Source organism: Lacerta agilis, chromosome 2 (genome assembly GCF_009819535.1).
Source record: "Lacerta agilis isolate rLacAgi1 chromosome 2, rLacAgi1.pri, whole genome shotgun sequence".
NCBI classification, from domain to species: Eukaryota; Metazoa; Chordata; class Lepidosauria; order Squamata; family Lacertidae; genus Lacerta; species Lacerta agilis.
The window spans coordinates 25,219,163-25,229,162 of record NC_046313.1 but is presented as its reverse complement, the minus strand read 5'-3'; the positions used below and the strand labels follow the sequence as shown (position 1 = coordinate 25,229,162).

The 10,000-nt window shown below is 43.7% G+C and overlaps 1 protein-coding gene across 1 annotated transcript; it reads left to right on the top strand.

Moving 5' to 3' along the window:
- The first annotated feature begins 314 nt into the window (after window positions 1-314).
- Window positions 315-9,746, top strand: BTBD17 (BTB domain containing 17). Its single transcript, XM_033138959.1, has 3 exons — window positions 315-464; window positions 6,780-7,056; window positions 8,096-9,746. The coding sequence occupies exons 1-3, from the start codon at window positions 371-373 to the stop codon at window positions 9,174-9,176; spliced, it is 1,452 nt and encodes a 483-aa protein (XP_032994850.1). The 5' UTR covers window positions 315-370; the 3' UTR covers window positions 9,177-9,746.
- The last annotated feature ends 254 nt before the right edge of the window (window positions 9,747-10,000 follow it).

Sequence of the window (10,000 nt, the reverse complement as noted above, 5' to 3'; positions counted from 1 at the left end):
ATAGCCTCTCTAACAGACTGGCACCAGCGCACCACTGTTTTGCAATCAGATGCTCTGAAGTTAAGAAACAACTATGGCAAAAAAAAACCCAGAAGGTGAGTGTTCTTTGTGCAACTTCCGGCATGTCAGGGGCTCCAGGTAGTCTTGCTGTCCCAGGGAGGCTCAGCCAACCGCCCAGGGAGTCCCACAATGCCCAACAGGCATCAATTCACAATCTTAAGTGGTTTCCTTGGTAACAGCTGTTACTAGTTTTCCACCAATCAATGGCAAGCGGGGCTGGGAGAGTCAGTGTCCTACATAAAGAGTCAGACACATTAGCACGCTCAGTTGAGGGCTTATTCCCTCTGCGGACACGCTTAAGGAAGCAGCTATGGCTAAAGGGATAGGGGTCCAGCAGGCCGCACCGAGGCGATGGACCTGCTCCTTCGCCGCTCTGTCACTGCTGTGCCTGGCTGTCCAAGCAGGTAAGTAGGAAGGGCTGCTGGGAAAGAGCTTTGCTTAGGTGAGCAGGCTGGGCTGAGGCGCAGGAGGAAGTGGGGTATTTTCATTCATTTTACACCGCACAGAGCGTGGCTCAGAGCCACAGAAAGTGGGGGCATGTTGCAGAACTTTAGCACCAGTGAAGACACTTTTAAGGTGCACTTTAACCAAACTGTATTACCAGCAGGGAATTTAACGCTCCGGATTTAACATCCCAGGGTTGAGACAGGGTTCCAGAGCAAATTATTCCATTCTGCTGAACTCCAGCTACGTGAATGGTTTTCCCAAGGTTATACAAGGTGTTTGGCTGGGGAATAGATGCCAGGTTCCCCAAGTCATGGGCTTATTCTCCAGTTCTTAGACCACCCTGCAAGACCTAACGGGTCTTGCTTAAGCCTGCATATATTGAACAGAGTGCGCCCAGCCAGCGCTCAATGAAACCTTGACCTTGAAGATTTGGCCTGTCCAGTTCTCTCCCCTACAACACCCATTGGCAGAGAATCCTGAGTTATAGAAAAACTGGACTGCGTGCTATAGAGGAATTTATACCCAGCCGCACTCTTACCGAAAGCCACTTTGATCATAATTGTAACGGAAAAGAAGGATATATTTTACCAACAGTAACTTCCAGCATCTTCTTGGTGCTGGATGTCAAACTGACCCTTCAAGGCGAAAGGCTGTGTGTCTCTCATTTCCAATCCTCTGCTCAGCTTGGTTTAACTGTGCTGCTTGTGTTTCTGGAAGAAGCTAATCCGCTGGATAAGACATGGATTTAAAAAGATATTATATGGGGGCCAGTTTCACCGCAGGCATAAGGAGCAGCTGGGCAGATGCAAAGGAGTTAAAGGAAAAGTTGGGGTTGCATACGCCCCCCCGCCCCCAACTCTGTACCCTGCTGAACAGGATTGTGGCACAAGAGGCAGAATCATTATGGAACTTAGTATGTCATGGGCACACTGTGCCCCTCTTTCGGAGGGAGCACTGGGAGCTAAATCTCACCATTGTGCTTGGGTGAATTTATAAATTCTGAACGTTATTAGAAATCACGTTGTGTTTTGACCAACCAGATGGGTGGGTTCTAATGGTGTTTTTTGGGTAGGGTGGGGTGGTGAAATGTGTGAAGTCAGTTTTTCATCCCCCGCGAAGAGATTTCCTCATTAACCTGCTGCGATCCTTTCAACTGCTTAAATGCAAAATAAACATGCTAGCTTTCCTCTCTCAAGTACTGGAAGTTAGTCGTGCAAATAGCAAGCAACCCAAACCAGAAAAACAAAAATGGATGTGGAGACCACACACACAGAAAGACAATCTCAAAGTTTAAAGTGGTGGTGGGGAGGGAGGTGTTTCAGCTGCGGGTCTGTCTCCCTCCGGGAGCAAAGAGTCACAAACACTTTTCTTTGTCGAGAAGCCTCGACAAAAGCGATGTTTTCATAGCAATAGCTACATTTGTGCTTTCCCTTTAAAATGCTCTTCCCCATCCCGCTGGTGTCTTTGTCCTAAGAGAGAGCTAGAGATTCTTTTTGCCATTGAATTTTAACCTTTCATCCTTGCCCAAGTTGGACAGGGAAGGAGACGCAAGCCAGGATACGGAGAGTGTGAACAAGCTGAGCTTTCTTTCCCTAGGGAGACCAAAAAAAAAAAAAAAAGTGTAACTTGGCTCAGCGTGAGAATTTAATTCATCCAGCGGCAGCGGTTTCATTGAGTTAATGACGGCTGTGAAACTGCTGGCTGAGCTCCAAGCTCCCATGAGTAGTAAAGTGAAAACTCTCCGACATCCGCAAGAGCTGGCTGGGATTAGTCAAAGCTCCGAGGCGAAGGGTGACTTTAATTACCACCTTCAGTATTAGGGAGTCAGGCAGTCAAGGGCTGATGACCTTAATTATTCTGTTGCAAACCTTGGGAGATTTCTAGAAGCTAGAAATTATGAAACATATACTAAAACCTTGGATTTTAGTCCTTCCATTTCCTTTTTTTTTTTTAAAAAAAGATTTTTAAATTTTATTTTACAAGCATAGAGTTATAACAATACCAAGTAAATATCCACATCTAGAGATTTCTCTGAACCTCCAGACTTCCCACCATCCCCTCCATGGGTCTTACTATTGTCAACATTTTCAACTGCATATATTATTTCGTAATCCGTATTTTGTATCCGTCCATATTGTCCACAGCGATTGTTACATTACAAGTGTTATTAAAAAACCATCCGATCATGATGACGGAATGGGAAAATTTATGGAATGTGACTTTGAAATTCAGTGCGAGTTACAATATTAGAGAGAATATATTAAAGATGGTACATAGATGGTATCTAACCCCCTCCAGATTATCGAAAATGTATAAGCATTTGGTGAACGTATGCTGGAGATGTGAGGGGAATAATGGTGATATGCTCCACATGTGGTGGACATGTGGAAAAATTAAGATATTCAGGGGCAAGATCTATGATCAATTAAAAAAGATGTTGGGAATAACTTTCAAAAAAAGACCAGAGGTATTGCTATTGAGTATACTTGATAAGGATATTCCTAAGCAATCAAGAGAAGTGTTTTTATACGCAATGGCTGTGGCCAGAATCCTTGTGGCTAAAGGCTGGAAAGAGCAGGAGGTTCCAAAAATTATAGACCGGCAAGCTAAATTACAGGAATATGCAGATATGGCTCAATTGACAAATAGTCTTAGAGGTAAATCAAAGAAACAATTTAATGAAAAATGGGATGGATATAAGAAATACGTTCAAAAATATAGCAATAACTCATTAACTATGCCAGCTTTCGAGTGATTAAAGAAAGATAATGAGTTGAAAAACAAAGTTAAGGATGTAAAGTGTTGTTAGAGTGTAACAGACAACTACTGTATCTCAAAGATTGATTTAAGTACATTCATGTTTTCAGAGTATGTATAAATATAAGGAATTAACAGGAAGTCAATTTCCCCCCCCCCTTTTATGGTGGAGGTAGAATTTTTTCTCTTTTTCTTTTTATTTAAAGGTGATATAAAATAAGCAAAGAAAGCTGGTAGTGTGATACCAAATTGGTTTATTTTACAGAAAAACATTACCAAATAAGACATAATAACAACGAGAAATTAACAAGTTAAATGCTATATTTATGTTTATATTTTGTTAATTGATCAAATGGATCCATGTATTATTAAACAAAATCTGAATAAAAAGTTAATTAAAAAAACCCAAGTGTTATTTAAAATCCTGCTAATGTTTTCATCTGCGTGAAGTGGTCTCCTAAATAAATTATAAATTTTTCCCATTCTTTCTGAAAGTTTTTGTCTTCTTGGTTCCTGAGTTTTCCAATCAGTTTAGCCATTTTGGCATGGTCCTCTTTTTTTTTTAACATAGTTCATTCCTATGTTTGGAAATATTTGAAGCAGTCCATCAAAGACTAAGAATATGTACAGCAAGTGCAAACAAGCTGTTTTCACTCATTCACACACACACACACACACACACACACTGACTTCACACCAGAATCCCTGCTTCACTTCTCGTAAGATCCCCTTACCTTGGGGGATCTCCTCCAATATTCCAGAGAGGTTTTCAGGTCCCAGGAGACACTGATTAATTACTTCCATGAAAATATACCAAATGATCATTCTGGGCTACTAGCTTTTCAGAAGTATGCTAGTACAGAAGCGTAGCATGTATGATACCCCATATTTTTCTCTCCTGCAGTAGCCCATGCAGCTAGCTCACTATCAAATATTTCACATTGCACTTTAGCTATTGAGAAGCGTAAATCTCTTTTATTGAATAACACATTGTAAAGTTCCTTTGTGTAATTGTTTTATCTCTGGTGGTGTTGTTGCCGATTTTTCTCTGTTTGGATTTATGATTTTCTGTACTGCTGGCTTTTGCCGTAATAAAACTGACTGAAAATTGACTGAATATTTCACATTATGGTGTCATCCTAGGGGTTGCTAAGATTGCAACTAGGCCTAGATAGTTACAACTGCTTAGTAAATGTCAATAATTTATTTTTTATTTTTTTAAATATTTTTGCATTTTCTATTTTACATAAACAAATGAATTAAATACATAAACATATAATCCCTTCTTACTCTCCCCCTCCCCATGGTGGACCTTAATATAATGATTTTCCCTCTGCATCTCTATCATAACTCTATTTTTAATAAATCCTTTGTCAACCCATAGTTCAAATTTTGACTACACGTTTTCTGTCAATCCTACCAATCTATGTAGTTGTTTACAATAGCTTTTCAAATAAATTATAAACTTTCCCCATTCTTTCTTAAAGATCCCCCTCTTCATGATTTCTAATTCTTCCTGTAAGTTTTGCCATCTCAGCATAGTGCATCAATTTCATTTGCCACTCTTCTTTGGTCAGAGTTGTATCATCTTTCCATTTCTGAGCTAAGAGAGTCCGCGCAGCCGTGGTCGCGTACGTAAATAGTTTCGTCTGGTCCTTTGGGATCTCTGGTCCTATAATACCTAAAAGAAAAGCTTCTGGTTTCTTAGGAAAAGTGGTTTTCAACATTTTTTTCAGTTCCTTATATATCATTTCCCAGAAGACTTTTTTCATCTTACATGACCACCACATATGATTAAAAGTACCCTCTTTTTCTTTACATTAATGTTAATAATAAGGCACAGCATATCACCGATCCAGCCTTTGCGATCCAAGTTTTAAAATAAGGTCACAACTGGAACAGCAGCCTACTGAGACTGATGCTTCTACTCACCCTGGGCAGAACATCGATCACTGGCTGCAACTAAAGTGGATTCATAATTGCCCAGTGCCATGGAGCTTTATGTAGTTCAGAGAACCCAGAAAACATTACCAAGTGTATCTTCACGAAAGACTAAGATGTCTGACATGAAGTTTGAAAGCTGCAGTTTGGGGAGAAGGATCCTCTCCTGCTGCCAGATGTTTTGGATCCAATGGCCACTTTCCCCTATGCTTTGAAAATCTGAATAGGTGAGCTACCCCAATTGCATAGGAAATCTCTGGATTTAGGGAGCAGAAAGTGTGAGACAGCTGTAGTCGAAGGGAAATGCCGCAATGACAGGGGGTGTTAAAGGAAGCACAAGGGGCTCCACAATCTACATTAAGTTGAAGTACGGACAGGTCTGTTACTTTCAGTGGGTCTGCCATGAGTAAAACCTAGTTGGATCCAACCTTATTGGCCAGTGTTAAGGGGAGTTGGAGTCCTAGAACATATAGAGGGCCACAGAATCCTCATCCTGGCCCTAAACCAGTTCTGGATTTGGAAAAAAATTAGTAAACTTACCATAATTGAAAATAGAAACAAAAGCTTCTGATCTCCTCTTTGTGGCTTTGCTGAAAGAAAGGGGGAGCCCGAGGCCAGCCTTGACTTGATCCCACAGCTAGTTAGTCAAATTTACTTGTTAGAAAACCATTGGTTATTGCATTCCCATTGTGCAAAGTGTTAGGACCAAACCCTGAGGGGAAAAGGGATTTCATGAATGCTCCTCAAAATGAGATATCCCACATTAGCAAGACCTTCCAAGCAGGCTGACTGAGACCCTACCTGCCTGCAGACTGTCTTGTCTGAGTGGTGAATGCTCTAGTTATCTCCTGCTTGGATTACTGCAATGTGCTCTATGTGGGGCTACCTTTGAAGGTGACCCGGAAACTGCAACTAATCCAGAATGCAGCAGCTAGACTGGTGACTGGGTGTGGCCACCAAGACCACGTAACACTAGTCTTGAAAGACCTACATTGGCTCCCAGTACATTTCTGAGCACAATTCAAAGTGTTGGTGCTCACCTTTAAAGCCCTAAACAGCCTCGACCCAGTATACCTGAAGGAGCGTCTCCACCCCCATCGTTCTGCCCGGACACTGAGGTCCAGCTCCGAGGGCCTTCTGGAGGTTCCCTCCCTGCAAGAAGTGAGGTTACAGGGAACCAGGCAGAGGGCCTTCTCGGTAGTGGTGCCCGCCCTGTGGAACACCCTCCCATCAGGTGTCAAGGAAATAAACAACTATCCAACTTTAAGAAGTTTTTAATGTGTGAAGTTTTATTCTGTTTTTAATATTCTGTTGAAAGCCGCCCAGAGTGGCTAGGGGAAACACAGCCAGATGGTCAGGGTAGAAATAAATTATTATTATTATTATTATTATTATTATTATTAACCAGAGGCAAGGGGCCTACTCTTAAATGTCCCAGTGGTTTTCTATCCAGCCTTTCCTTACATACTAATCAAACAATTGGGGGCTTCCCCCATGAATTTCATTCTGCCCCTATTTTCCCAGCCCTGAAATCTTGCTTCCTGCTCATTGATTTTGTTTCGCACTCTCTGCAGTCCAGAAGGCGGACCTCACCGGGGATTCCACAGTGGCCACCATCAACCACTCCCTGTCATTGCTGCAGCGGTTGCAAGAGCTCCTGCAGAACGGCAATGCCAGCGATACCACCTTGCGGGTGCACACTGCAGGCTCGGACGAAATCAAAGTCTTCCACACCCACCAGTTGATGCTCAGCTTGCAAAGCGAGATCTTCGAGAGCCTCCTGCACAACCAGACCATGATCACTCTGCACGAGCCGCCTGACAGTGCAGCCCTTTTCGAAAAGTTCATCAGGTAAGAGGCTGAGCTCACTGACCTCATCCGGAATGGCCCTAAAAGAAGGAGTGAATGAGTCTCCTTCCTCGGTCCTGTTGGTTCTCAGCTGGAGGAGCTGTAGTTGCCCCCTGCTCTCCTTCCATCTCTCTACTAAGAACCTGGCTGAACCTATTTATGCAGTCCTGGGATGCAATATTGCAGGGTAGCCAACATGATGTTTTCCATTATATTGCTGGACTACAACTCCCATCCTCTTGGACCATTGGCCATGCTGGCTGAGTCTGATAGGAGTTGGAATCTAACATCTACGTTGGCAGCCCCTGCACTTTTGCCTATAATAAGACAACTGGAAACACAGCTTGCTGGGAAATGTATTGTAAGAGGACAGGAAATGGAATAGAAGGAAAATTCAGTAAAGACTACTGAAATGTAACCTTTCCTCCAGTTCTGTGGCATGGCGTGTGTCCGATTTGCCAAGCTGGGAGAAACCAGAATTGGACTTTTGTGGCTGAGAGCAAAGGGAGTGAGGCTGGACTCCCAAGAGACAGAAATGTTGGAGATGTGTAATCTCCATACCCTCCAACATTTCTCCGATGAAAATAGGGATGCCCTATTCAATAATAATACAGTCAAACCTTGAATGTAATCCATTCTGGAAGACCATTCGACTTCCGAAACGTTCGGCATAGTCAACGGAGAAAAAAAGAAAGAAAACTCCCCCGGAAGCCATTCGACTTCTGGAAAACATTCAAAAACAGAAGCATTCGCTTCCGGGTTGTTGGTGTTCAGGAGCCAAAACATTAGAAAACATTAGGAGCCATTTGAGAACCAAGGTTTGACTGTAATAATAATAATTTCCTTATTTATTACCCCACCCAAGTTAATTTAAAACCAGCTAGGTGGTGGTCTCATGCGATGCCAAGAAGTTTGTATACTAACCATCTCAGTAGCTAACGCAGACTATTAAAAATAAAAACAAAAAAAATCATGAAAACCGTTGAGAGAAGAAATGCCACCAGTATCACCAATATGAATGATGATTGTGTCCCTTCTCTAGATATCTGTACTGTGGTGAGATCTCCATCCTCCTCCACCAAGCCATACCGCTTCACCGACTAGCCAGCAAATATCGCATCTCTAGCTTGCAGAGAGGGGTAGCCGAATACATGAAAAACCATCTGGCCAGTGAGTCGAACCAGGGCCATGTGGTGGGCTGGTACCACTACGCAGTGAGGATTGGCGACGAGGCTTTGCAGGAGAGCTGCCTCCAGTTCCTGGCCTGGAACCTCTCGGCTGTGATGAGCAGCGCCGAGTGGGCCTCGGTGAGCGTCGATCTCTTGCTGCTGTTGCTGGAACGATCCGACTTGGTTCTGCAGAGCGAGTTGGAGCTGTACACAGCCGTGGAGGAGTGGGTGGTGACGCACCAGCCTGAGGACCATGTCGTGGAGAAGATGCTGAGGTCCCTGCGTTACCCTATGATCTCCCCCAGCCACCTCTTCCACCTGCAGAAGCAGTCTCTAGTGATGGTGAAGCACTACAACGCTGTGCAAGACCTGCTCTTCCAAGCCTTCCAGTTCCACTCCGCCTCCCCGATCCACTTTGCCAAATACTTCGACGTCAACTGCAGCATGTTCCTGCCCCGAAACTACCTCTCCACCTCCTGGGGTTCTCAGTGGGTGATTAACAACCCAGCCAGGGATGACCGCAGCACCAGTTTCCAGACCCAGCTGGGGCCCAGCAACCACGACTCTGCCAAGCGCGTGACTTGGAACGTTCTGTTCTCCCCACGTTGGCTACCGGTCAGCTTGCGTCCCGTTTACTCGGACTCTGTCTCGGGGGCCATTCAGTCTATCAGGATCGAGGACGGCCGCCCCCGCCTGGTTATCACTCCTGCCACGACTAGCTCCGACTTTGCCGGAGTCAGTTTCCAAAAAACCATCCTGGTAGGCATGAGGCAGCAGGGCAAAGTCTTTGTCAAACATGCCTACAGCTTCCACCAGAGCACAGACGAGGTGGCCGATTTCCTGGTGCATGCCGACTTACAGAAACGCACCTCCGAATACCTCATCGACAACTCTCTGCACCTACATATCATCATCAAGCCTGTCTACCATTCGCTGATCAAAATCAAGAAGTAGAAGAGCGGCAAGAGATAGGGAACCACAAGACAAGGCAGGGGAAGAGAATGACTGGATTGTACTGAAGAACAGCAACAAATCCAGTACAAAACTGGCTGGCACAGGCGATGCATCTTGTAATCTATGCATGTAATCTGGGCATGCAGGCCCTGGGTGCTTCTTGCATGAAACCAACTTCTGCAGCCACAAACCAGGGGACTTTAAAAAAAGAAAAGAAGATGGGAAATTAAAACATGTACGGTCTTGGGGTGGGGAATTCCCTTATCTCTGTTTTCAGATGCTTATGTTTAGCTCTCTCTTCCATCTTTGAAGGCTGCAATCCTACATATGCTCACCTGGTAGCCAGTTGCACTGAACTTAATGACTTACTTCTGAGTAGATGTGAATAGGATTGCACTCTTAAAGAACTCAGGTAGAACTGGAGGATCTCAGTGGTGCTTTTGATGAGATCGTTCTCCAAGATACCCCCTTAGCAAGAGATTTGACTTCCTAGCTTGTTTAGAATCTGCCTTCATGTCTTGCCCATGAAGTGGTGATCCTGTCGAATTGTTGTAGTTTGAGAGATATAGACAAAAAGAAAAAGAACAAACAAACAAACCCAGCAGTACACTGGTAGGTAAAAAGTCCTTAGAATACTGTAATATTCATATAGGTTTCTTCTAGTCACCCTCCCATCCAGCCTCCCATTATTCCCTCTACTACACTTGAATCCAGATGAACGAGTTTGGTTCTTTGAATTTCAGCTGCAAACAGACAGCAGTTTTAAGTATTTTTATTATTATTATTAAAGCGTTAAAAGTGGCACCATGGTCTTTGGTTCATAT

Coding starts and splice junctions, on each gene's coding strand:
- BTBD17 (XM_033138959.1), top strand. CDS start 371: ATGGCTAAAGGGATAGGGGTCCAGCAGGCCGCACCGAGGCGATGGACC. Junction 465..6,779: donor GTGCCTGGCTGTCCAAGCAG/GTAAGTAGGAAG, acceptor CACTCTCTGCAG/TCCAGAAGGCGGACCTCACC. Junction 7,057..8,095: donor CTTTTCGAAAAGTTCATCAG/GTAAGAGGCTGA, acceptor TCCCTTCTCTAG/ATATCTGTACTGTGGTGAGA.